Source organism: Oncorhynchus kisutch, linkage group LG7, assembly GCF_002021735.2.
Source record: "Oncorhynchus kisutch isolate 150728-3 linkage group LG7, Okis_V2, whole genome shotgun sequence".
Classification (NCBI taxonomy): domain Eukaryota; kingdom Metazoa; phylum Chordata; class Actinopteri; order Salmoniformes; family Salmonidae; genus Oncorhynchus; species Oncorhynchus kisutch.
The window spans coordinates 55,900,805-55,927,960 of record NC_034180.2 but is presented as its reverse complement, the minus strand read 5'-3'; the positions used below and the strand labels follow the sequence as shown (position 1 = coordinate 55,927,960).

The window sequence follows — 27,156 nt, the reverse complement described above, 5'->3', positions numbered from 1 at the left end:
ATATTCCAGTTCAGATTCTCTTCCTGGGGTTCATTAACTACAGCACATTGTCGTGTCATTGACTATCGTTAAAAATGAAGACTGTGTAATTGAATTACGGGATCAAACTAATCATGTAACTTTAATTAACTAGGAAGTCGGGGCACCACGGGAACATGTTGTTTATAGAGTTTCAGTTCCCGAATATAACTCTTCAGATATTTAAATAACTTATCGATTAGAGTCTTGTATAAATGTATTATTGTTACCTCATCAGTCTCTTTACTGAACGTCGCAAACCCTTAGATATCTGCACCAACCCTAGCATAGAATCATGAATCAGCGATATACTAATTAGCTTAAATATTTATTTACTAACTAACTTAATCACATAATTACATAAACACACACAAATAGGTCATACATTGGTTACTATGTGATACAAAGAAAAAGTCCCTAGCGGACGAAACCGATATCAAATCAAATCAAATCAAATTTATTTATATAGCCCTTCGTACATCAGCTGATATCTCAAAGTGCTGTACAGAAACCCAGCCTAAAACCCCAAACAGCAAGCAATGCAGGTGTAGAAGCACGGTGGCTAGGAAAAACTCCCTAGAAAGGCCAATACCTAGGAAGAAACCTAGAGAGGAACCAGGCTATGTGGGGTGGCCAGTCCTCTTCTGGCTGTGCCGGGTGGAGATTATAACAGAACATGGCCAAGATGTTCAAATGTTCATAAATGACCAGCATGGTCGAATAATAATAAGGCAGAACAGTTGAAACTGGAGCAGCAGCACAGTCAGGTGGAAGTTGAAACTGGAGCAGCAGCATGGCCAGGTGGACTGGGGACAGCAAGGAGTCATCATGGCAGGTAGTCCTGGGGCATGGTCCTAGGGCTCAGGTCAGTTGAAACTGGAACAGCAGCATGGCCAGGTGGACTGGGGTCAGCAAGGAGTCATCATGTCAGGTAGTCCTGGGGCATGGTCCTAGGGCTCAGGTCAGTTGAAACTGGAACAGCAGCATGGCCAGGTGGACTGGGGACAGCAAGGAGTCATCATGTCAGGTAGTCCTGGGGCATGGTCCTAGGGCTCAGGTCCTCCGAGAGAGAAAAAGAAAGAGAGAAGGAGAGAATTAGAGAACGCACACTTAGATTCACACAGGACACCGAATAGGACAGGAGAAGTACTCCAGATATAACAAACTGACCCCAGCCCCCCGACACATAAACTACTGCAGCATAAATACTGGAGGCTGAGACAGGAGGGGTCAGGAGACACTGTGGCCCCATCCGAGGGCCCCATATGACGGCTTGGTAGACAAAGGGAAGGGGGTGGGGTCCGCTCAAGAGCAAGAAACTCATAGCTGATAACTACACTGAGAGAGGATAACTACACAGAGAGGATAACTACACAGAGAGGATAACTACACAGAGAGGATAACTACACAGAGAGGATAACTACACTGAGAGAGGATAACTACACTGAGAGAGGATAACTACACTGAGAGAGGATAACTACACTGAGAGAGGATAACTACACTGAGAGGATAACTACACTGAGAGGATAACTACACAGAGAGAGGATAACTACACAGAGAGAGGATAACTACACAGAGAGGATAACTACACAGAGAGAGGATAACTACACTGAGAGGATAACTACACTGAGAGGATAACTACACTGAGAGGATAACTACACAGAGAGAGGATAACTACACTGAGAGAGGATAACTACACAGAGAGGATAACTACACAGAGAGGATAACTACACAGAGAGAGGATAACTACACAGAGAGGATAACTACACTGAGAGGATAACTACACTGAGAGAGGATAACTACACAGAGAGAGGATAACTACACAGAGAGAGGATAACTACACTGAGAGAGGATAACTACACAGAGAGGATAACTACACTGAGGATACTGCACTGAGAGGATAACTACACTGAGAGGATAACTACACCGAGAGAGGATAACTACACTGAGAGAGGATAACTACACAGAGAGGATAACTACACTGAGGATACTGCACTGAGAGGATACTACAATGAGAGGATAACTACACAGAGAGAGGATAACTACACTGAGAGGATAACTACACAGAGAGGATAACTACACTGAGAGAGGATAACTACACAGAGAGAGGATAACTACACAGAGAGAGGATAACTACACTGAGAGGATAACTACACTGAGCAGATAACTACACTGAGAGGATACTACACTGAGAGGATACTACACAGAGAGAGGATAACTACACTGAGGATGCTACACTGAGGATACTACATTGAGAGGATACTACACTGAGAGCATAACTACACTGAGAGGATAACTACACTGAGAGGATACTACACTCAGAGAGGATAACTACACAGAGAGGATAACTACACTGAGGATACTGCACTGAGAGGATAACTACACTGAGAGGATAACTACACTGAGAGGATAACTACACCGAGAGAGGATAACTACACAGAGAGAGGATAACTACACAGAGAGAGGATAACTACACAGAGAGGATACTGCACTGAGAGGATACTACACAGAGAGAGGATAACTACACTGAGAGGATAACTACACAGAGAGGATAACTACACTGAGAAAGGATAACTACACTGAGAGAGGATAACTACACAGAGAGAGGATAACTACACAGAGAGAGGATAACTACACTGAGAGGATAACTACACTGAGAGGATAACTACACTGAGCAGATAACTACACTGAGAGGATACTACACTGAGAGGATACTACACAGAGAGAGGATAACTACACTGAGGATGCTACACTGAGGATACTACATTGAGAGGATACTACACTGAGAGCATAACTACACTGAGAGGATAACTACACTGAGAGGATACTACACTCAGAGAGGATAACTACACTCAGAGAGGATAACTACACTGAGCGGATAACTACACTGAGAGGATACTACACTGAGAGGATACTACACTGAGAGGATACTACACTGAGATGATACTACACTGAGAGGATACTACACTGAGAGGATAACTACACAGAGAGATGATAACTACACAGAGAGAGGATAACTACACTGAGAGGATAACTACACTGAGAGGATACTACACTGAGAGAGGATACTACACTGAGAGATGATAACTACACTGAGAGAGGATAACTACACTGAGAGGATAACTACACTGAGAGAGGATAACTACACTGAGAGGATAACTAAACAGAGAGAGGATAACTACACTGAGAGGATAACTACACTGAGCAGATAACTACACTGAGAGGATACTACACTGAGAGGATACTACACAGAGAGAGGATAACTACACTGAGGATGCTACACTGAGGATACTACATTGAGAGGATACTACACTGAGAGCATAACTACACTGAGAGGATAACTACACTGAGAGGATACTACACTCAGAGAGGATAACTACACTCAGAGAGGATAACTACACTGAGCGGATAACTACACTGAGAGGATACTACACTGAGAGGATACTACACTGAGAGGATACTACACTGAGATGATACTACACTGAGAGGATACTACACTGAGAGGATAACTACACAGAGAGAGGATAACTACACTGAGAGAGGATAACTACACTGATGATACTACACTGAGAGGATAACTACACTGAGAGGATAACTACACTGAGAGGATACTACACTGAGAGAGGATACTACACTGAGAGATGATAACTACACTGAGAGAGGATAACTACACTGAGAGGATAACTACACTGAGAGAGGATAACTACACTGAGAGGATAACTAAACAGAGAGAGGATAACTACACTGAGAGAGGATAACTACACTGAGAGAGGATAACTACACTGAGCAGATAACTACACTGAGAGGATACTACACTGAGAGGATAACTACACTGAGAGGATAACTACACAGAGCGAGGATAACTACACAGAGAGAGGATACTACACTGAGAGGATACTACATTGAGAGGATACTACACTGAGAGCATAACTACACTGAGAGGATACTACACTGAGAGGATACTACACTGAGAGAATAACTACACTGAGAGAGGATAACTACACTGAGAGCATAACTACACTGAGAGGATAACTACACTGAGAGGATAACTACACTGAGAGGATAACTACACTGAGATGATACTACACTGAGAGGATACTACACTCAGAGAGGATAACTACATTCAGAGAGGATACCTACACTCAGAGAGGATAACTACACTCTGAGAGGATAACTACACTGAGAGGATACTACACTGAGAGGATACTACACTGAGAGGATACTACACTGAGAGGATAACTACACAGAGAGAGGATAACTATTCATGTGATAATGTCGATATATTCATGTGATAATGTTGATATATTCATGTGATATTGTTGATATATTAATGTGATATTGTTGATATATTCACGTGATGATGTTGATATATGCGTGTGATAATGTTGATATATGTGCGTGATAATGTCGATATATGAATGTGATAATGTTGATGTGATAATGTTGATATGTTCATGTGATAATGTTGATATGTTCATGTGATAATGTTGATATGTTCATGTGATAATGTTGATATATGCATGTGATAATGTTGATATATTCATGTGATAATGTTGATATATTCATGTGATATTGTTGATATATTCATGTGATAATGTTGAAATATTAATGTGATAATGTTGTATTGCAGCGTGTAAGTGTAATGGCCATGCCGGTGTGTGTAACACTAACAACGGGAAGTGTTTCTGCACCACCAAGGGCATCAAAGGAGACCGCTGTCACCTGTAAGTACACTACAGTTGATATTACACACTTAGTACATACATATTGCATACTTAGTACGTAGTACATAGCAGTAAGTCTGTTTCACTGCATACAGTTCAGACCACTACCACCTGTATGACTGACTCAGTACAGTTCAGACCACTACCACCTGTATGACTGACTGACTCAGTACAGTTCAGACCACTACCACCTGTATGACTGACTGACTCAGTACAGTTCAGACCACTACCACCTGTATGACTGACTGAGTACAGTTCAGACCACTACCACCTGTATGACTGACTGAGTCAGTACAGTTCAGACCACTACCACCTGTATGACTGACTGAGTACAGTTCAGACCACTACCACCTGTATGACTGACTCTGTACAGTTCAGACCACTAACACCTGTATGACTGACTCTGTACAGTTCAGACCACTACCACCTGTATGACTGACTCTGTACAGTTCAGACCACTACCACCTGTATGACTGACTGACTCAGTACAGTTCAGACCACTACCACCTGTATGACTGACTGAGTCAGTACAGTTCAGACCACTACCACCTGTATGACTGACTGACTCAGTACAGTTCAGACCACTACCACCTGTATGACTGACTCAGTACAGTTCAGACCACTACCACCTGTATGACTGACTGACTCAGTACAGTTCAGACCACTACCACCTGTATGACTGACTGAGTACAGTTCAGACCACTAACACCTGTATGACTGACTGAGTACAGTTCAGACCACTACCACCTGTATGACTGACTCTGTACAGTTCAGACCACTAACACCTGTATGACTGACTCAGTACAGTTCAGACCACTACCACCTGTATGACTGACTGAGTACAGTTCAGACCACTACCACCTGTATGACTGACTCAGTACAGTTCAGACCACTACCACCTGTATGACTGACTCAGTACAGTTCAGACCACTACCACCTGTATGACTGACTCAGTATATGTCGACCTACTTATTCTTTTCATTCTGTCTTTCCTTTCACTTCTCTTTCTGTCATTATGTTCCTTCTCCGCTGTGTCGTCATTGACTGCATGGTTTCATAGTCAGTTGTGAAGTCACAGAAGCATTGATTTAAGTTATTGATTTACCTTCACGTTGTTGTTTCAAAATGAAATCCCTCTCCTCTTTTATTCCCTTTCGTCCGTTTTCCTTCAGGTGTGAGGTGGAGAACCGTTACCAAGGAAACCCTCTGAAAGGAACCTGTTACTGTAAGTGGAACTCTAATCTACCTTCAGAGTAGAACATCACGCTGAGTCCTTCAGAGTAGAACATCACGCTGAGTCCTCAGAGTAGAGTCACGCTGAGTCCTCAGAGTAGAACGTCACGCTGAGTCCTTCAGAGTAGAACGTCACGCTGAGTCCTTCAGAGTAGAACGTCACGCTGAGTCCTTCAGAGTAGAACGTCACGCTGAGTCCTTCAGAGTAGAACGTCACGCTGAGTCCTTCAGAGTAGAACGTCACGCTGAGTCCTTCAGAGTAGAACGTCACGCTGAGTCCTTCAGAGTAGAACGTCACGCTGAGTCCTTCAGAGTAGAACGTCACGCTGAGTCCTTCAGAGTAGAACGTCACGCTGAGTCCTTCAGAGTAGAACGTCACGCTGAGTCCTTCAGAGTAGAACGTCACGCTGAGTCCTTCAGAGTAGAACGTCACGCTGAGTCCTTCAGAGTAGAACGTCACGCTGAGTCCTTCAGAGTAGAACGTCACGCTGAGTCCTTCAGAGTAGAACGTCACGCTGAGTCCTTCAGAGTAGAACGTCACGCTGAGTCCTTCAGAGTAGAACGTCACGCTGAGTCCTTCAGAGTAGAACGTCACGCTGAGTCCTTCAGAGTAGAACGTCACGCTGAGTCCTTCAGAGTAGAACGTCACGCTGAGTCCTTCAGAGTAGAACGTCACGCTGAGTCCTTCAGAGTAGAACGTCACGCTGAGTCCTTCAGAGTAGAACGTCACGCTGAGTCCTTCAGAGTAGAACATCACGCTGAGGCTGAGTCCTTCAGAGTAGAACATCACGCTGAGTCCTTCAGAGTAGAACGTCACGCTGAGTCCTTCAGAGTAGAACGTCACGCTGAGTCCTTCAGAGTAGAACGTCACGCTGAGTCCTTCAGAGTAGAACATCACGCTGAGGCTGAGTCCTTCAGAGTAGAAACATCACGCTGAGGCTGAGTCCTTCAGAGTAGAACATCCCGCTGAGGCTGAGTCCTTCAGAGTAGAACATCACGCTGAGTCCTTCAGAGTAGAACGTCACGCTGAGTCCTTCAGAGTAGAACGTCACGCTGAGTCCTTCAGAGTAGAACGTCACGCTGAGTCCTTCAGAGTAGAACATCACGCTGAGGCTGAGTCCTTCAGAGTAGAACATCACGCTGAGTCCTTCAGAGTAGAACGTCACGCTGAGTCCTTCAGAGTAGAACGTCACGCTGAGTCCTTCAGAGTAGAACGTCACGCTGAGTCCTTCAGAGTAGAACATCACGCTGAGGCTGAGTCCTTCAGAGTAGAACATCACGCTGAGGCTGAGTCCTTCAGAGTAGAACGTCACGCTGAGTCCTTCAGAGTAGAACGTCACGCTGAGTCCTTCAGAGTAGAACGTCACGCTGAGTCCTTCAGAGTAGAACGTCACGCTGAGTCCTTCAGAGTAGAACGTCACGCTGAGTCCTTCAGAGTAGAACGTCACGCTGAGTCCTTCAGAGTAGAACATCACGCTGAGGCTGAGTCCTTCCGAGTAGAACATCACGCTGAGGCTGAGTCCTTCAGAGTAGAACATCACGCTGAGTCCTTCAGAGTAGAACGTCACGCTGAGTCCTTCAGAGTAGAACGTCACGCTGAGTCCTTCAGAGTAGAACGTCACGCTGAGTCCTTCAGAGTAGAACGTCACGCTGAGTCCTTCAGAGTAGAACGTCACGCTGAGTCCTTCAGAGTAGAACGTCACGCTGAGTCCTTCAGAGTAGAACGTCACGCTGAGTCCTTCAGAGTAGAACGTCACGCTGAGTCCTTCAGAGTAGAACGTCACGCTGAGTCCTTCAGAGTAGAACGTCACGCTGAGTCCTTCAGAGTAGAACGTCACGCTGAGGCTGAGTCCTTCAGAGTAGAACATCACGCTGAGTCCTTCAGAGTAGAACGTCACGCTGAGTCCTTCAGAGTAGAACGTCACGCTGAGTCCTTCAGAGTAGAACGTCACGCTGAGTCCTTCAGAGTAGAACATCACGCTGAGGCTGAGTCCTTCAGAGTAGAACATCACGCTGAGGCTGAGTCCTTCAGAGTAGAACATCACGCTGAGTCCTTCAGAGTAGAACGTCACGCTGAGTCCTTCAGAGTAGAACGTCACGCTGAGTCCTTCAGAGTAGAACGTCACGCTGAGTCCTTCAGAGTAGAACGTCACGCTGAGTCCTTCAGAGTAGAACATCACGCTGAGGCTGAGTCCTTCAGAGTAGAACGTCACGCTGAGGCTGAGTCCTTCAGAGTAGAACGTCACGCTGAGTCCTTCAGAGTAGAACGTCACGCTGAGTCCTTCAGAGTAGAACGTCACGCTGAGTCCTTCAGAGTAGAACGTCACGCTGAGTCCTTCAGAGTAGAACGTCACGCTGAGTCCTTCAGAGTAGAACGTCACGCTGAGTCCTTCAGAGTAGAACGTCACGCTGAGTCCTTCAGAGTAGAACATCACGCTGACGCTGAGTCCTTCCGAGTAGAACATCACGCTGAGGCTGAGTCCTTCAGAGTAGAACGTCACGCTGAGTCCTTCAGAGTAGAACGTCACGCTGAGTCCTTCAGAGTAGAACGTCACGCTGAGTCCTTCAGAGTAGAACGTCACGCTGAGTCCTTCAGAGTAGAACGTCACGCTGAGTCCTTCAGAGTAGAACGTCACGCTGAGTCCTTCAGAGTAGAACATCACGCTGAGGCTGAGTCCTTCAGAGTAGAACATCACGCTGAGGCTGAGTCCTTCAGAGTAGAACATCACGCTGAGGCTGAGTCCTTCAGAGTAGAACATCACGCTGAGGCTGAGTCCTTCAGAGTAGAACGTCACGCTGAGTCCTTCAGAGTAGAACATCACGCTGAGGCTGAGTCCTTCAGAGTAGAACATCACGCTGAGGCTGAGTCCTTCAGAGTAGAACATCACGCTGAGTCCTTCAGAGTAGAACGTCACGCTGAGTCCTTCAGAGTAGAACGTCACGCTGAGTCCTTCAGAGTAGAACGTCACGCTGAGTCCTTCAGAGTAGAACGTCACGCTGAGTCCTTCAGAGTAGAACGTCACGCTGAGTCCTTCAGAGTAGAACGTCACGCTGAGTCCTTCAGAGTAGAACGTCACGCTGAGGCTGAGTCCTTCAGAGTAGAACGTCACGCTGAGGCTGAGTCCTTCAGAGTAGAACGTCACGCTGAGTCCTTCAGAGTAGAACGTCACGCTGAGTCCTTCAGAGTAGAACGTCACGCTGAGTCCTTCAGAGTAGAACGTCACGCTGAGTCCTTCAGAGTAGAACGTCACGCTGAGTCCTTCAGAGTAGAACATCACGCTGACGCTGAGTCCTTCCGAGTAGAACATCACGCTGAGGCTGAGTCCTTCAGAGTAGAACATCACGCTGAGTCCTTCAGAGTAGAACGTCACGCTGAGTCCTTCAGAGTAGAACGTCACGCTGAGTCCTTCAGAGTAGAACGTCACGCTGAGTCCTTCAGAGTAGAACATCACGCTGAGGCTGAGTCCTTCAGAGTAGAACATCACGCTGAGGCTGAGTCCTTCAGAGTAGAACATCACGCTGAGGCTGAGTCCTTCAGAGTAGAACATCACGCTGAGGCTGAGTCCTTCAGAGTAGAACGTCACGCTGAGTCCTTCAGAGTAGAACGTCACGCTGAGTCCTTCAGAGTAGAACGTCACGCTGAGTCCTTCAGAGTAGAACGTCACGCTGAGTCCTTCAGAGTAGAACATCACTCTGAGTCCTTCAGAGTAGAACGTCACGCGGAGTCCTTCAGAGTAGAACGTCACGCGGAGTCCTTCAGAGTAGAACGTCACGCTGAGTCCTTCAGAGTAGAACGTCACGCTGAGTCCTTCAGAGTAGAACGTCACGCTGAGTCCTTCAGAGTAGAACGTCACGCTGAGTCCTTCAGAGTAGAACGTCACGCTGAGTCCTTCAGAGTAGAACGTCACGCTGAGTCCTTCAGAGTAGAACGTCACGCTGAGTCCTTCAGAGTAGAACGTCACGCTGAGTCCTTCAGAGTAGAACGTCACGCTGAGTCCTTCAGAGTAGAACGTCACGCTGAGTCCTTCAGAGTAGAACGTCACGCTGAGTCCTTCAGAGTAGAACGTCACGCTGAGTCCTTCAGAGTAGAACGTCACGCTGAGTCCTTCAGAGTAGAACGTCACGCTGAGTCCTTCAGAGTAGAACGTCACGCTGAGTCCTTCAGAGTAGAACGTCACGCTGAGTCCTTCAGAGTAGAACGTCACGCTGAGTCCTTCAGAGTAGAACATCACGCTGAGTCCTTCAGAGTAGAACGTCACGCTGAGTCCTTCAGAGTAGAACATCACGCTGAGTCCTTCCGAGTAGAACATCACGCTGAGGCTGAGTCCTTCAGAGTAGAACATCACGCTGAGTCCTTCAGAGTAGAACGTCACGCTGAGTCCTTCAGAGTAGAACGTCACGCTGAGTCCTTCAGAGTAGAACGTCACGCTGAGTCCTTCAGAGTAGAACATCACGCTGAGGCTGAGTCCTTCAGAGTAGAACATCACGCTGAGGCTGAGTCCTTCAGAGTAGAACATCACGCTGAGTCCTTCAGAGTAGAACGTCACGCTGAGTCCTTCAGAGTAGAACGTCACGCTGAGTCCTTCAGAGTAGAACGTCACGCTGAGTCCTTCAGAGTAGAACGTCACGCTGAGTCCTTCAAAGTAGAACATCACGCTGAGGCTGAGTCCTTCAGAGTAGAACGTCACGCTGAGTCCTTCAAAGTAGAACATCACGCTGAGGCTGAGTCCTTCAGAGTAGAACATCACGCTGAGTCCTTCAGAGCAGAACATCACGCTGAGTCCTTCAGAGTAGAACATCACGCTGAGTCCTTCAGAGCAGAACATCACGCTGAGGCTGAGTCCTTCAGAGTAGAACATCACGCTGAGGCTGAGTCCTTCAGAGTAGAACATCACGCTGAGTCCTTCAGAGTAGAACATCACGCTGAGTCCTTCAGAGTAGAACATCACGCTGAGTCCTTCAGAGTAGAACATCACGCCGAGTCCTTCAGAGTAGAACATCACGCTGAGTCCTTCAGAGTAGAACATCACACTGAGTCCTTCAGAGTAGAACATCACGCTGAGTCCTTCAGAGTAGAACATCACGCTGAGTCCTTCAGAGCAGAACATCACGCTGAGGCTGAGTCCTTCAGAGTAGAACATCACACTCAGTCCTTCAGAGTAGAACATCACGCTGAGGCTGAGTCCTTCAGAGTAGAACATCACGCTGAGTCCTTCAGAGTAGAACATCACGCTGAGTCCTTCAGAGTAGAACATCACGCTGAGTCCTTCAGAGTAGAACATCACGCTGAGTCCTTCAGAGTAGAACATCACGCTGAGTCCTTCAGAGTAGAACATCACCTTCCCAGAAGAGTGGAGGCTGTTATAGTAGCAAAGAGGGGACCAACTCTATATTAAAGGCCATGATTTTGGAATGAGATCTTAGACCGCAGGTGTCCCCATACTGTTGGCCATGTGGTGTATGTAGACTGGTTTGGTGCTGTAGATAATGAATGAGTTTGAATAGTGGCGGAGTTACCCTTTAACAGCAATTGTCCACAACCACGTACCTTCAGTAAGTTGATGTTGAAAGGGAAATGCTGTAGAGCGTTGTGCCAGTAACGATTAGCGCGTTGGGCCACTAAACCAATGGTCACTGGTTCCAATCCCAAGCCAACAAGGTGAAACATATTTTGATGTGTCCTTGAGCAAGGCATTTAACCCTAATGGCTCCTGTAAATCGCTCTGGATAAGAGCATCTGCTACATAACTAAAATATCTATGAAGAGGAGAGTGGACCGCTGTTCTAACATGTAGCTGTGTTTATCTCCCTACCAGACACCCTGCTGATAGACTACCAGTTCACCTTCAGTCTGTCTCAGGAGGACGGCCGCTGTTCTAACATGTAGCTGTGTTTATCTCCCTACCAGACACCCTGCTGATAGACTACCAGTTCACCTTCAGTCTGTCTCAGGAGGACGACCGCTACTACACCGCCATCAACTTTGTAGCAACACCCGAGGAGGTAGGACCACACCCATACTGCTGGGGTTAGAGGTCAGGGGTCCGGCCATGTCCGAGGAAGTAGGGTTTACGGTTAAGGTCAGATTATTTATCTCCTCATCCCTCTCTCCTCCGTAGCAGAATCGTGATCTGGTTGTTTTCATTAACGCCTCCAAAAACTTCAACCTCAACATCACCTGGGCCGCCAGCTTCACAGGTAACACACCTTAACACAGCTCCACAGGTAACACCTTAACATACCTTCACAGGTAACACACTTTAATACACCTTCACAGGTAACACACCTAAATACACCATCACAGGTAACACAATTTAACACAACTTCACAGGTAACACCTTAACATACCTTCACAGGTAACACAATTTAATACTCTTTTAGAATAAACCCCAGGAAGAGTAGGTGCTGCCTTGACAGGAACTAATGGGGATCCATAATAAACCCCAGGAAGAGTAGCTTCTGCCTTGGCAGGAACTAATGGGGATCCATAATAAACCCCAGAAAGAGTAGCTGCTGCCTTGGCAGGAACTAATGGGGATCCATAATAAACCCCAGAAAGAGTAGCTGCTGCCTTGGCAGGAACTAATGGGGATCCATAATAAACCCCAGGAAGAGTAGCTGCTGCCTTGACAGGAACTAATGGGGATCCATAATAAACCCCAGGGAGAGTAGCTGCTGCCTTGGCAGGAACTAATGGGGATCCTTAATAAACCCCAGAAAGAGTAGCTGCTGCCTTGGCAGGAACTAATTGGGATCCTTAACCCTGTCACATGTACCATCACACCGGTGTGATTAGAACGCTCATTTTGAGCTTTTTAAAAGTTTTGAATGACGCAACAGTCAGCATTTGAGCTGGCCACACTGTTTTTTCAGAAACATTTTCCACAAACACAGTCCTTACAAAGTTATGTCCAGAATATGAGAAGTTTATTTTTGGATGCAATGTTCAGACATTCACAGAAATATCTACAGCATAACACAATCATCCAAACCTGAAAAATGTTGACTACATTTGTCCTAGCGCTGGCTGAGGATAGATTGACGTAACACAAGCGGTCATATTTTTAGATCTCTCAGCTGACATAAACTACAAAATGAATGAACTTTTAGACTATTTATAATTAATCACATCACGGGTGAGCTCACCACTCTCTAGAAAACGAAAGTAATCCGACAATGAGTAGTTTCTCTACGCAGCCATGCTTTGTTTTCTCTCACAGAAACCAAAGATAATAAGAGAAGACAAGATGAGTTTAGTCTGTTTATTGTATGCATGTTGAAGGGGGTGAGTCGTCTACCATCGTTCACATCCCACCATTCATTTCCGGAGTTCTCAAAAAAAACTATGAACCCTTACTCACCTCATTTTGTTATAACATCTTTGGTCCGACAGATTACGTGAAACCCAGAATGCACTGTATGTCAACAAACATGGCTCCACACACAGCTGGAATTAGCTTAGCTCATGATAATCAGTACAAACTTCAAAAACGTATTTTACACGCATAATATGTGCCCATAACAATCTATGCAAGAATCGGAATGATTTGATTTGTCGGTAATTGAAAACAAATGAATAAAACATTAAATATATATATATTTACCACAAAACATGATAGTGATAAAAGTGGCGGCAGTCAACCACATAACCTCCCACTCTGAGCCAGTGTTGTTGTTTATGAATGTAGCTGGTGAGCTAAGCTGTAGCATTAGCAATGTCTTTCAAAAGGAGACAACTCACCAATGCTGAAATTCTGGATATTCTTTTAAATTCTGACAATTAGTCTGAGTATGAAAGTCTGGAATCAGATTCTGACAGTGAAGAGCTGCCCCCCAACCTTGTAGCCATTGAGAACCCTGAATCTGAGGACTCCTTGTCCACTGACGAAGTTCCCTTTGAAGATGCTGGTGGTGATGGAGGCAGACAGACAGTGGATGAAGTACAGGAGGTCTGTGGCAGCTGGAAGGCCTCCAGCCATTTCACCCCTCCTGGCCCTGCTGTTTGCTTTGATGTGTCCCAGTCTGGAGTGCAAATCCCCTTCGCATTTCCCTCTGAGGCAGAGTGCTTCAGGTTGTTTCTGACAGAGGAGCTGGTGGGAGACATAGTATCGGAGAAAATTCACTATACCTTGGAGGTACAGGAGAAGAGAGAGTCAGGAGTGAGGGGGAAACTCGCTAAATGGTTGACAACCACAATTTGTGAAATGTATACCTTCCTGGTGACAACCATTCCCATGGGGATAGTAAAGAAGAGCTCCCTAAGAGAATACTGGAGCTCAGATCCTATGTTTGCAACTCCCTTCTTTGCCACCCTTGGGGAGTCCGGGGTCCGTGGCTCCTCATCTCAGCAAGGGACACACTTAGTACAGTTGAAGTCAGAAGTTCACATACACTTAGGTTGGAGTCATTAAAAATCGTTTTTCAACCACTCCACAAACTTCTTGTTAACAAACTATAGTTTTGGCAAGTTGGTTAGGACATCTACTTTGTGCATGACACAAGTCATTTTTCCAACATTTGTTTACAGACAGATTATTTCACTTATAATTCACTGTATCACAATTCCAGTGCGTCAGAAGATTACATACACTAAGTTGACGGTGCCTTTAAACAGCTTAGAAAATTATGTCATGGCTTTAGAAGCTTCTGATAGGCTCATTGACATCATTTGAGTCAATTGGAGGTGTACCTGCGGATGTATTTCAAGGCCTGCCTTCAAACTCAGTGCCTCTTTACTTGACATCATAGGAAAATCTAAAGAAATCAGCCAAGACAGAGAAAACATTGTAGACTTCCACAAGTCTGGTTCATCCTTGGGAGCCATTTCCAAGCGCCTGAAGGTACCACGTTCATCTGTATAGTAGTACGCAAGTATAAACACCATGGGACCACGCAGCCGTCATACCGCTCTTGAATGAGACGCATTCTGTCTCCTAGAGATGAATGTACTTTGATGCGAAAAGTGCAAATCAATCCCAGAACAACACACGCTAATACTTCTCCGAGGCAATTAGCATTGTTTTACAGGGAATATACACAAATATATTATGCTCCCTACATACACTGAGCTACATTAGAAACGACATGCAGAAACTATTGTAACGTATTGAGGCACTTCCTTTGTTAGAAACTCACACATTTCCAAAGTTAACATTGGTAACGAAAACAATGACTGCAATGCGGGCAACAGACAGAAAATGTGAACACGTATGCAGATCCTGTTCTGACGGGACATGAAGCAAATGTCTGACTTGAACTGCACTTGCGAAGTGTTTGGGGAATTTTGTCTGGGTCAGAAATGTCCAAAGAAATGTATTGTCCGCAATAGTAAAAATGACTACTTTGATGGTAATGAATGAATGAACACACCTCAATTCAAAGTGTTATTAGAAAATAAAAACTTGTTCCAAAATTCTACTAGTGAGTAATTAAGATGGGTTTCTCTCAACCTTGGTGTGATGTGTTGATGATATGTCCACTGAAAAAACGTGTTCTTTCTCTCTCTCCCCCCCTCATCCCAAAGCAGGTACTCAGACAGGCGAGGAGATCCCAATCATCTCCAGGAGTAACATTAAGGAGTTTAAAGACAGTTTCTCCAACGAGAACTTTGACTTCCGCAACAACCCAAACATCACCTTCTTCGTCTATGTCAGCAACTTCACTTGGCCCATCAAGATACAAGTAGGTGACATGAGACACACACCCCCAACCCCACCCCCTCTGGTGTGTGGGGGTGTAGAGTGATGCTCCAGCAGCTATCTGCTAGATGTGTGGGGGTGTAGAGTGGTGCTCCAGCAGCTAACCTCTAGATGTGTGGGGGTATAGAGGGATGCTCCAGCAGCTAACCTCTAGATGTGTGGGGGTGTAGAGTGGTGCTCCAGCAGCTAACCTCTAGATGTGTGGGGGTGTAGAGTGGTGCTCCAGCAGCTAACCTCTAGATGTGTGGGGGTGTAGAGTGATGCTCCAGCAGCTAACCTCTAGATGTGTGGGGGTGTAGAGTGATGCTCCAGCAGCTAACCTCTAGATGTGTGGGGGTGTAGAGTGGTGCTCCAGCAGCTATCTGCTAGATGTGTGGGGGTGTAGAGTGGTGCTCCAGCAGCTAACCTCTAGATGTGTGGGGGTGTAGAGTGATGCTCCAGCAGCTAACCTCTAAATGTGTGGGGGTGTAGAGTGATGCTCCAGCAGCTATCTGCTAGATGTGAGGGGGTGTAGAGTGATGCTCCAGCAGCTAACCTCTAGATGTGTGGGGGTGTAGAGTGATGCTCCAGCAGCTAACCTCTAGATGTGTGGGGGTGTAGAGTGATGCTCCAGCAGCTAACCTCTAGATGTGTGGGGGTGTAGAGTGATGCTCCAGCAGCTAACCTCTAGATGTGTGGGGGTGTAGAGTGATGCTCCAGCAGCTAACCTCTAGATGTGTGGGGGTGTAGAGTGGTGCTCCAGCAGCTAACCTCTAGATGTGTGGGGGTGTAGAGTGATGCTCCAGCAGCTATCTGCTAGATGTGTGGGGGTGTAGAGTGATGCTCCAGCAGCTAACCTCTAGATGTGTGGGGGTGTAGAGTGGTGCTCCAGCAGCTAACCTCTAGATGTGTGGGGGTGTAGAGTGATGCTCCAGCAGCTAACCTCTAGATGTGTGGGGGTGTAGAGTGATGCTCCAGCAGCTAACCTCTAGATGTGTGGGGGTGTAGAGTGATGCTCCAGCAGCTAACCTCTAGATGTGTGGGGGTGTAGAGTGGTGCTCCAGCAGCTAACCTCTAGATGTGTGGGGGTGTAGAGTGATGCTCCAGCAGCTATCTGCTAGATGTGTGGGGGTGTAGAGTGATGCTCCAGCAGCTAACCTCTAGATGTGTGGGGGTGTAGAGTGGTGCTCCAGCAGCTAACCTCTAGATGTGTGGGGGTGTAGAGTGATGCTCCAGCAGCTAACCTCTAGATGTGTGGGGGTATAGAGGGATGCTCCAGCAGCTAACCTCTAGATGTGTGGGGGTGTAGAGTGATGCTCCAGCAGCTAACCTCTAGATGTGTGGGGGTGTAGAGTGGTGCTCCAGCAGCTAACCTCTAGATATGTGGGGGTGTAGAGTGATGCTCCAGCAGCTAACCTCTAGATGTGTGGGGGTGTAGAGTGATGCTCCAGCAGCTAACCTCTAGATGTGTGGGGGTGTAGAGTGATGCTCCAGCAGCTAACCTCTAGATGTGTGGGGGTGTAGAGTGGTGCTCCAGCAGCTAACCTCTAGATGTGTGGGGGTGTAGAGTGATGCTCCAGCAGCTAACCTCTAGATGTGTGGGGGTGTAGAGTGATGCTCCAGCAGCTAACCTCTAGATGTGTGGGGGTGTAGAGTGATGCTCCAGCAGCTAACCTCTAGATGTGTGGGGGTGTAGAGTGATGCTCCAGCAGCTAACCTCTAGATGTGTGGGGGTGTATTGTGATGCTCCAGCAGCTAACCTCTAGATGTGTGGGGGTGTAGAGTGGTGCTCCAGCAGCTAACCTCTAGATGTGTGGGGGTGTAGAGTGATGCTCCAGCAGCTAACCTCTAGATGTGTGGGGGTGTAGAGTGATGCTCCAGCAGCTAACCTCTAGATGTGTGGGGGTGTAGAGTGATGCTCCAGCAGCTAACCTCTAGATGTGTGGGGGTATAGAGGGATGCTCCAGCAGCTAACCTCTAGATGTGTGGGGGTGTAGAGCGATGCTCCAGCAGCTAACCTCTAGATGTGTGGGGGTATAGAGGGATGCTCCAGCAGCTAACCTCTAGATGTGTGGGGGTGTAGAGTGGTGCTCCAGCAGCTATCTGCTAGATGTGTGGGGGTGTAGAGTGGTGCTTCAGCAGCTAACCTCTAGATGTGTGGGGGTGTAGAGTGGTGCTCCAGCAGCTAACCTCTAGATGTGTGGGGGTGTAGAGTGATGCTCCAGCAGCTAACCTCTAGATGTGTGGGGGTGTAGAGTGATGCTCCAGCAGCTAACCTCTAGATGTGTGGGGGTGTAGAGTGATGCTCCAGCAGCTATCTGCTAGATGTGTGGGGGTGTAGAGTGATGCTCCAGCAGCTATCTGCTAGATGTGTGGGGGTGTAGAGTGATGCTCCAGCAGCTATCTGCTAGATGTGTGGGGGTGTAGAGTGGTGCTCCAGCAGCTAACCTCTAGATGTGTGGGGGTATAGAGGGATGCTCCAGCAGCTAACCTCTAGATGTGTGGGGGTGTAGAGTGATGCTCCAGCAGCTAACCTCTAGATGTGTGGGGGTATAGAGGGATGCTCCAGCAGCTAACCTCTAGATGTGTGGGGGTGTAGAGTGGTGCTCCAGCAGCTATCTGCTAGATGTGTGGGGGTGTAGAGTGGTGCTCCAGCAGCTAACCTCTAGATGTGTGGGGGTGTAGAGTGGTGCTCCAGCAGCTAACCTCTAGATGTGTGGGGGTGTAGAGTGATGCTCCAGCAGCTAACCTCTAGATGTGTGGGGGTGTAGAGTGATGCTCCAGCAGCTAACCTCTAGATGTGTGGGGGTGTAGAGTGATGCTCCAGCAGCTGTCTGCTAGATGTGTGGGGGTGTAGAGTGATGCTCCAGCAGCTATCTGCTAGATGTGTGGGGGTGTAGAGTGATGCTCCAGCAGCTATCTGCTAGATGTGTGGGGGTGTAGAGTGGTGCTCCAGCAGCTAACCTCTAGATGTGTGGGGGTGTAGAGTGGTGCTCCAGCAGCTAACCTCTAGATGTGTGGGGGTGTAGAGTGATGCTCCAGCAGCTAACCTCTAGATGTGTGGGGGTGTAGAGTGGTGCTCCAGCAGCTAACCTCTAGATGTGTGGGGGTGTAGAGTGATGCTCCAGCAGCTAACCTCTAGATGTGTGGGGGTGTAGAGTGGTGCTCCAGCAGCTATCTGCTAGATGTGTGGGGGTGTAGAGTGGTGCTTCAGCAGCTAACCTCTAGATGTGTGGGGGTGTAGAGTGGTGCTCCAGCAGCTAACCTCTAGATGTGTGGGGGTGTAGAGTGATGCTCCAGCAGCTAACCTCTAGATGTGTGGGGGTGTAGAGTGATGCTCCAGCAGCTAACCTCTAGATATGTGGGGGTGTAGAGTGGTGCTCCAGCAGCTAACCTCTAGATGTGTGGGGGTGTAGAGTGATGCTCCAGCAGCTAACCTCTAGATGTGTGGGGGTGTAGAGTGGTGCTCCAGCAGCTAACCTCTAGATATGTGGGGGTGTAGAGTGGTGCTCCAGCAGCTAACCTCTAGATGTGTGGGGGTGTAGAGTGATGCTCCAGCAGCTAACCTCTAGATGTGTGGGGGTGTAGAGTGGTGCTCCAGCAGCTAACCTCTAGATGTGTGGGGGTGTAGAGTGGTGCTCCAGCAGCTAACCTCTAGATGTGTGGGGGTGTAGAGTGGTGCTCCAGCAGCTAACCTCTAGATGTGTGGGGGTGTAGAGTGGTGCTCCAGCAGCTAACCTCTAGATGTGTGGGGGTGTAGAGTGGTGCTCCAGCAGCTAACCTCTAGATGTGTGGGGGTGTAGAGTGGTGCTCCAGCAGCTAACCTCTAGATGTGTGGGGGTATAGAGGGATGCTCCAGCAGCTAACCTCTAGATGTGTGGGGGTATAGAGGGATGCTCCAGCAGCTAACCTCTAGATGTGTGGGGGTATAGAGGGATGCTCCAGCAGCTAACCTCTAGATGTGTGGGGGTATAGAGGGATGCTCCAGCAGCTAACCTCTAGATGTGTGGGGGTATAGAGGGATGCTCCAGCAGCTAACCTCTAGATGTGTGGGTGTATAGAGGGATGCTCCAGCAGCTAACCTCTAGATGTGTGGGGGTATAGAGGGATGCTCCAGCAGCTAACCTCTAGATGTGTGGGGGTGTAGAGGGATGCTCCAGCAGCTAACCTCTAGATGTGTGGGGGTGTAGAGTGGTGCTCCAGCAGCTAACCTCTAGATGTGTGGGGGTGTAGAGTGATGCTCCAGCAGCTAACCTCTAGATGTGTGGGGGTATAGAGGGATGCTCCAGCAGCTAACCTCTAGATGTGTGGGGGTGTAGAGGGATGCTCCAGCAGCTAACCTCTAGATGTGTGGGGGTGTAGAGTGGTGCTCCAGCAGCTAACCTCTAGATGTGTGGGGGTGTAGAGCGATGCTCCAGCAGCTAACCTCTAGATGTGTGGGGGTATAGAGGGATGCTCCAGCAGCTAACCTCTAGATGTGTGGGGGTGTAGAGTGGTGCTCCAGCAGCTAACCTCTAGATGTGTGGGGGTATAGAGGGATGCTCCAGCAGCTAACCTCTAGATGTGTGGGGGTGTAGAGGGATGCTCCAGCAGCTAACCTCTAGATGTGTGGGGGTGTAGAGTGGTGCTCCAGCAGCTAACCTCTAGATGTGTGGGGGTGTAGAGTGATGCTCCAGCAGCTAACCTCTAGATGTGTGGGGGTATAGAGGGATGCTCCAGCAGCTAACCTCTAGATGTGTGGGGGTGTAGAGGGATGCTCCAGCAGCTAACCTCTAGATGTGTGGGGGTGTAGAGTGGTGCTCCAGCAGCTAACCTCTAGATGTGTGGGGGTGTAGAGTGATGCTCCAGCAGCTAACCTCTAGATGTGTGGGGGTATAGAGGGATGCTCCAGCAGCTAACCTCTAGATGTGTGGGGGTGTAGAGTGATGCTCCAGCAGCTAACCTCTAGATGTGTGGGGGTGTAGAGTGGTGCTCCAGCAGCTAACCTCTAGATGTGTGGGGGTGTAGAGTGATGCTCCAGCAGCTAACCTCTAGATGTGTGGGGGTGTAGAGTGATGCTCCAGCAGCTAACCTCTAGATGTGTGGGGGTGTAGAGTGGTGCTCCAGCAGCTATCTGCTAGATGTGTGGGGGTGTAGAGTGATGCTCCAGCAGCTAACCTCTAGATGTGTGGGGGTGTAGAGTGGTGCTCCAGCAGCTATCTGCTAGATGTGTGGGGGTGTAGAGTGATGCTCCAGCAGCTAACCTCTAGATGTGTGGGGGTGTAGAGTGGTGCTCCAGCAGCTAACCTCTAGATGTGTGGGGGTGTAGAGTGGTGCTCCAGCAGCTAACCTCTAGATGTGTGGGGGTGTAGAGTGGTGCTCCAGCAGCTAACCTCTAGATGTGTGGGGATGTAGAGTGATGCTCCAGCAGCTAACCTCTAGATGTGTGGGGGTGTAGAGTGGTGCTCCAGCAGCTATCTGCTAGATGTGTGGGGGTGTAGAGTGATGCTCCAGCAGCTAACCTCTAGATGTGTGGGGGTGTAGAGTGGTGCTCCAGCAGCTATCTGCTAGATGTGTGGGGGTGTAGAGTGATGCTCCAGCAGCTAACCTCTAGATGTGTGGGGGTGTAGAGTGGTGCTCCAGCAGCTATCTGCTAGATGTGTGGGGGTGTAGAGTGATGCTCCAGCAGCTAACCTCTAGATGTGTGGGGGTGTAGAGTGGTGCTCCAGCAGCTAACCTCTAGATGTGTGGGGGTGTAGAGTGGTGCTCCAGCAGCTAACCTCTAGATGTGTGGGGGTGTAGAGTGATGCTCCAGCAGCTAACCTCTAGATGTGTGGGGGTGTAGAGTGGTGCTCCAGCAGCTAACCTCTAGATGTGTGGGGGTGTAGAGTGGTGCTCCAGCAGCTAACCTCTAGATGTGTGGGGGTGTAGAGTGGTGCTCCAGCAGCTAACCTCTAGATGTGTGGGGGTGTAGAGTGGTGCTCCAGCAGCTAACCTCTAGATGTGTGGGGGTGTAGAGTGATGCTCCAGCAGCTAACCTCTAGATGTGTGGGGGTGTAGAGTGATGCTCCAGCAGCTAACCTCTAGATGTGTGGGGGTGTAGAGTGGTGCTCCAGCAGCTATCTGCTAGATGTGTGGGGGTGTAGAGTGATGCTCCAGCAGCTAACCTCTAGATGTGTGGGGGTGTAGAGTGGTGCTCCAGCAGCTAACCTCTAGATGTGTGGGGGTGTAGAGTGGTGCTCCAGCAGCTAACCTCTAGATGTGTGGGGGTGTAGAGTGGTGCTCCAGCAGCTAACCTCTAGATGTGTGGGGGTGTAGAGTGATGCTCCAGCAGCTAACCTCTAGATGTGTGGGGGTGTAGAGTGGTGCTCCAGCAGCTATCTGCTAGATGTGTGGGGGTGTAGAGTGATGCTCCAGCAGCTAACCTCTAGATGTGTGGGGGTGTAGAGTGGTGCTCCAGCAGCTATCTGCTAGATGTGTGGGGGTGTAGAGTGATGCTCCAGCAGCTAACCTCTAGATGTGTGGGGGTGTAGAGTGGTGCTCCAGCAGCTATCTGCTAGATGTGTGGGGGTGTAGAGTGATGCTCCAGCAGCTAACCTCTAGATGTGTGGGGGTGTAGAGTGGTGCTCCAGCAGCTAACCTCTAGATGTGTGGGGGTGTAGAGTGGTGCTCCAGCAGCTAACCTCTAGATGTGTGGGGGTGTAGAGTGGTGCTCCAGCAGCTAACCTCTAGATGTGTGGGGGTGTAGAGTGATGCTCCAGCAGCTAACCTCTAGATGTGTGGGGGTGTAGAGTGATGCTCCAGCAGCTAACCTCTAGATGTGTGGGGGTGTAGAGTGATGCTCCAGCAGCTAACCTCTAGATGTGTGGGGGTGTAGAGTGGTGCTCCAGCAGCTATCTGCTAGATGTGTGGGGGTGTAGAGTGATGCTCCAGCAGCTAACCTCTAGATGTGTGGGGGTGTAGAGTGGTGCTCCAGCAGCTAACCTCTAGATGTGTGGGGGTATAGAGTGATGCTCCAGCAGCTAACCTCTAGATGTGTGGGGGTGTAGAGTGATGCTCCAGCAGCTAACCTCTAGATGTGTGGGGGTGTAGAGTGGTGCTCCAGCAGCTAACCTCTAGATGTGTGGGGGTGTAGAGTGGTGCTCCAGCAGCTAACCTCTAGATGTGTGGGGGTGTAGAGTGATGCTCCAACAGCTAACCTCTAGATGTGTGGGGGTGTAGAGTGATGCTCCAGCAGCTAACCTCTAGATGTGTGGGGGTATAGAGGGATGCTCCAGCAGCTAACCTCTAGATGTGTGGGGGTGTAGAGTGATGCTCCAGCAGCTAACCTCTAGATGTGTGGGGGTGTAGAGTGATGCTCCAGCAGCTAACCTCTAGATATGTGGGGGTGTAGAGTGGTGCTCCAGCAGCTAACCTCTAGATGTGTGGGGGTGTAGAGTGGTGCTCCAGCAGCTAACCTCTAGATGTGTGGGGGTGTAGAGTGATGCTCCAGCAGCTAACCTCTAGATATGTGGGGGTGTAGAGTGGTGCTCCAGCAGCTAACCTCTAGATATGTGGGGGTGTAGAGTGGTGCTCCAGCAGCTAACCTCTAGATGTGTGGGGGTGTAGAGTGGGGCTCCAGCAGCTAACCTCTAGATGTGTGGGGGTGTAGAGTGGTGCTCCAGCAGCTAACCTCTAGATATGTGGGGGTGTAGAGTGATGCTCCAGCAGCTAACCTCTAGATGTGTGGGGGTGTAGAGTGATGCTCCAGCAGCTAACCTCTAGATGTGTGGGGGTGTAGAGTGATGCTCCAGCAGCTAACCTCTAGATATGTGGGGGTGTAGAGTGATGCTCCAGCAGCTAACCTCTAGATATGTGGGGGTGTAGAGTGATGCTCCAGCAGCTAACCTCTAGATATGTGGGGGTGTAGAGTGGTGCTCCAGCAGCTAACCTCTAGATATGTGGGGGTGTAGAGTGGTGCTCCAGCAGCTAACCTCTAGATGTGTGGGGGTGTAGAGTGGTGCTCCAGCAGCTAACCTCTAGATGTGTGGGGGTGTAGAGTGGTGCTCCAGCAGCTAACCTCTAGATATGTGGGGGTGTAGAGTGGTGCTCCAGCAGCTAACCTCTAGATGTGTGGGGGTGTAGAGTGGTGCTCCAGCAGCTAACCTCTAGATATGTGGGGGTGTAGAGTGATGCTCCAGCAGCTAACCTCTAGATATGTGGGGGTGTAGAGTGATGCTCCAGCAGCTAACCTCTAGATATGTGGGGGTGTAGAGTGGTGCTCCAGCAGCTAACCTCTAGATATGTGGGGGTGTAGAGTGATGCTCCAGCAGCTAACCTCTAGATGTGTGGGGGTGTAGAGTGGTGCTCCAGCAGCTAACCTCTAGATATGTGGGGGTGTAGAGTGGTGCTCCAGCAGCTAACCTCTAGATATGTGGGGGTGTAGAGTGGTGCTCCAGCAGCTAACCTCTAGATGTGTGGGGGTGTAGAGTGATGCTCCAGCAGCTAACCTCTAGATGTGTGGGGGTGTAGAGCGATGCTCCAGCAGCTAACCTCTAGATGTGTGGGGGTGTAGAGTGGTGCTCCAGCAGCTAACCTCTAGATGTGTGGGGGTGTAGAGTGGTGCTCCAGCAGCTAACCTCTAGATGTGTGGGGGTGTAGAGTGGTGCTCCAGCAGCTAACCTCTAGATGTGTGGGGGTGTAGAGTGGTGCTCCAGCAGCTAACCTCTAGATGTGTGGGGGTGTAGAGCGATGCTCCAGCAGCTAACCTCTAGATATGTGGGGGTGTAGAGTGGTGCTCCAGCAGCTAACCTCTAGATGTGTGGGGGTGTAGAGCGATGCTCCAGCAGCTAACCTCTAGATGTGTGGGGGTGTAGAGTGGTGCTCCAGCAGCTAACCTCTAGATGTGTGGGGGTGTAGAGTGGTGCTCCAGCAGCTATCTGCTAGATGTGTGGGGGTGTAGAGTGATGCTCCAGCAGCTAACCTCTAGATGTGTGGGGGTGTAGAGTGGTGCTCCAGCAGCTATCTGCTAGATGTGTGGGGGTGTAGAGTGATGCTCCAGCAGCTAACCTCTAGATGTGTGGGGGTGTAGAGTGGTGCTCCAGCAGCTAACCTCTAGATGTGTGGGGGTGTAGAGTGGTGCTCCAGCAGCTAACCTCTAGATGTGTGGGGGTGTAGAGTGATGCTCCAGCAGCTAACCTCTAGATGTGTGGGGGTGTAGAGTGGTGCTCCAGCAGCTAACCTCTAGATGTGTGGGGGTGTAGAGTGGTGCTCCAGCAGCTATCTGCTAGATGTGTGGGGGTGTAGAGTGATGCTCCAGCAGCTAACCTCTAGATGTGTGGGGGTGTAGAGTGGTGCTCCAGCAGCTAACCTCTAGATGTGTGGGGGTGTAGAGTGGTGCTCCAGCAGCTAACCTCTAGATGTGTGGGGGTGTAGAGTGGTGCTCCAGCAGCTAACCTCTAGATGTGTGGGGGTGTAGAGTGGTGCTCCAGCAGCTAACCTCTAGATGTGTGGGGGTGTAGAGTGATGCTCCAGCAGCTAACCTCTAGATGTGTGGGGGTGTAGAGTGGTGCTCCAGCAGCTAACCTCTAGATGTGTGGGGGTGTAGAGTGGTGCTCCAGCAGCTAACCTCTAGATGTGTGGGGGTGTAGAGTGGTGCTCCAGCAGCTAACCTCTAGATGTGTGGGGGTGTAGAGTGGTGCTCCAGCAGCTATCTGCTAGATGTGTGGGGGTGTAGAGTGATGCTCCAGCAGCTAACCTCTAGATATGTGGGGGTGTAGAGTGGTGCTCCAGCAGCTAACCTCTAGATGTGTGGGGGTGTAGAGTGATGCTCCAGCAGCTAACCTCTAGATGTGTGGGGGTGTAGAGTGGTGCTCCAGCAGCTAACCTCTAGATGTGTGGGGGTGTAGAGTGGTGCTCCAGCAGCTATCTGCTAGATGTGTGGGGGTGTAGAGTGGTGCTCCAGCAGCTAACCTCTAGATGTGTGGGGGTGTAGAGTGGTGCTCCAGCAGCTAACCTCTAGATGTGTGGGGGTATAGAGGGATGCTCCAGCAGCTAACCTCTAGATGTGTGGGGGTGTAGAGTGATGCTCCAGCAGCTAACCTCTAGATGTGTGGGGGTGTAGAGTGATGCTCCAGCAGCTAACCTCTAGATGTGTGGGGGTGTAGAGTGGTGCTCCAGCAGCTAACCTCTAGATGTGTGGGGGTGTAGAGTGGTGCTCCAGCAGCTATCTGCTAGATGTGTGGGGGTGTAGAGTGGTGCTCCAGCAGCTAACCTCTAGATGTGTGGGGGTGTAGAGTGGTGCTCCAGCAGCTAACCTCTAGATGTGTGGGGGTGTAGAGTGATGCTCCAGCAGCTAACCTCTAGATGTGTGGGGGTGTAGAGTGATGCTCCAGCAGCTAACCTCTAGATGTGTGGGGGTGTAGAGTGGTGCTCCAGCAGCTAACCTCTAGATGTGTGGGGGTGTAGAGTGGTGCTCCAGCAGCTATCTGCTAGATGTGTGGGGGTGTAGAGTGGTGCTCCAGCAGCTAACCTCTAGATGTGTGGGGGTGTAGAGTGGTGCTCCAGCAGCTAACCTCTAGATGTGTGGGGGTGTAGAGTGATGCTCCAGCAGCTAACCTCTAGATATGTGGGGGTGTAGAGTGATGCTCCAGCAGCTAACCTCTAGATGTGTGGGGGTGTAGAGTGGTGCTCCAGCAGCTAACCTCTAGATGTGTGGGGGTATAGAGGGATGCTCCAGCAGCTAACCTCTAGATGTGTGGGGGTATAGAGGGATGCTCCAGCAGCTAACCTCTAGATGTGTGGGGGTATAGAGGGATGCTCCAGCAGCTAACCTCTAGATGTGTGGGGGTATAGAGGGATGCTCCAGCAGCTAACCTCTAGATGTGTGGGGGTGTAGAGTGATGCTCCAGCAGCTAACCTCTAGATGTGTGGGGGTGTAGAGTGATGCTCCAGCAGCTAACCTCTAGATGTGTGGGGGTGTAGAGTGGTGCTCCAGCAGCTAACCTCTAGATGTGTGGGGGTGTAGAGTGATGCTCCAGCAGCTAACCTCTAGATGTGTGGGGGTGTAGAGTGATGCTCCAGCAGCTAACCTCTAGATGTGTGGGGGTGTAGAGTGGTGCTCCAGCAGCTAACCTCTAGATGTGTGGGGGTGTAGAGTGCTTTAAAAATATACATATATAAAATACACTGCTCAGAAAAAGAAAGGGAAAGAAAGGGAACACTAAAATAACACATCCTAGATCTGAATGAATGAAATATTCTTATGAAATGCTTTTTCTTTACACAGTTGAATGTGCTGACAACAAAATCACACAAAAATTATCAATGGAAATCAAATGTATCAACCCATGGAGGTCTGGATTTGGAGTCACACTCAAAATTAAAGTGGAAAACCACACTACAGGCTGATCCAACTTTGATGTAATGTCCTTAAAACAAGTCAAAATGAGGCTCAGTAGTGTGTGTGGCCTCCACGTGCCTGTATGACCTCCCTACAACGCCTGGGCATGCTCCTGATGAGGTGGCGGATGGTCTCCTGAGGGATC

The 27,156-nt window shown here is 49.1% G+C and overlaps 1 protein-coding gene across 5 annotated transcripts in view; it reads left to right on the top strand.

Annotated features, from left to right (window-relative positions):
* The window catches only part of LOC109882006 (attractin), a 715,620-nt gene that overhangs the window by 650,819 nt on the left and 37,645 nt on the right, over nucleotides 1–27,156 (top strand). For 2 of the 5 annotated variants that reach the window (XM_031829398.1, XM_031829393.1), the window contains exons 20-24: nucleotides 4,649–4,742; nucleotides 5,915–5,967; nucleotides 11,884–11,978; nucleotides 12,095–12,173; nucleotides 15,499–15,656. In XM_031829398.1, the coding sequence (XP_031685258.1) occupies nucleotides 4,649–4,742; nucleotides 5,915–5,967; nucleotides 11,884–11,978; nucleotides 12,095–12,173; nucleotides 15,499–15,656 (479 nt within the window). The remainder of the gene's footprint in view (nucleotides 1–4,648; nucleotides 4,743–5,914; nucleotides 5,968–11,883; nucleotides 11,979–12,094; nucleotides 12,174–15,498; nucleotides 15,657–27,156) is intronic. The other 3 variants (XM_031829397.1, XM_031829396.1, XM_031829394.1) reach the window with 3 other exon arrangements.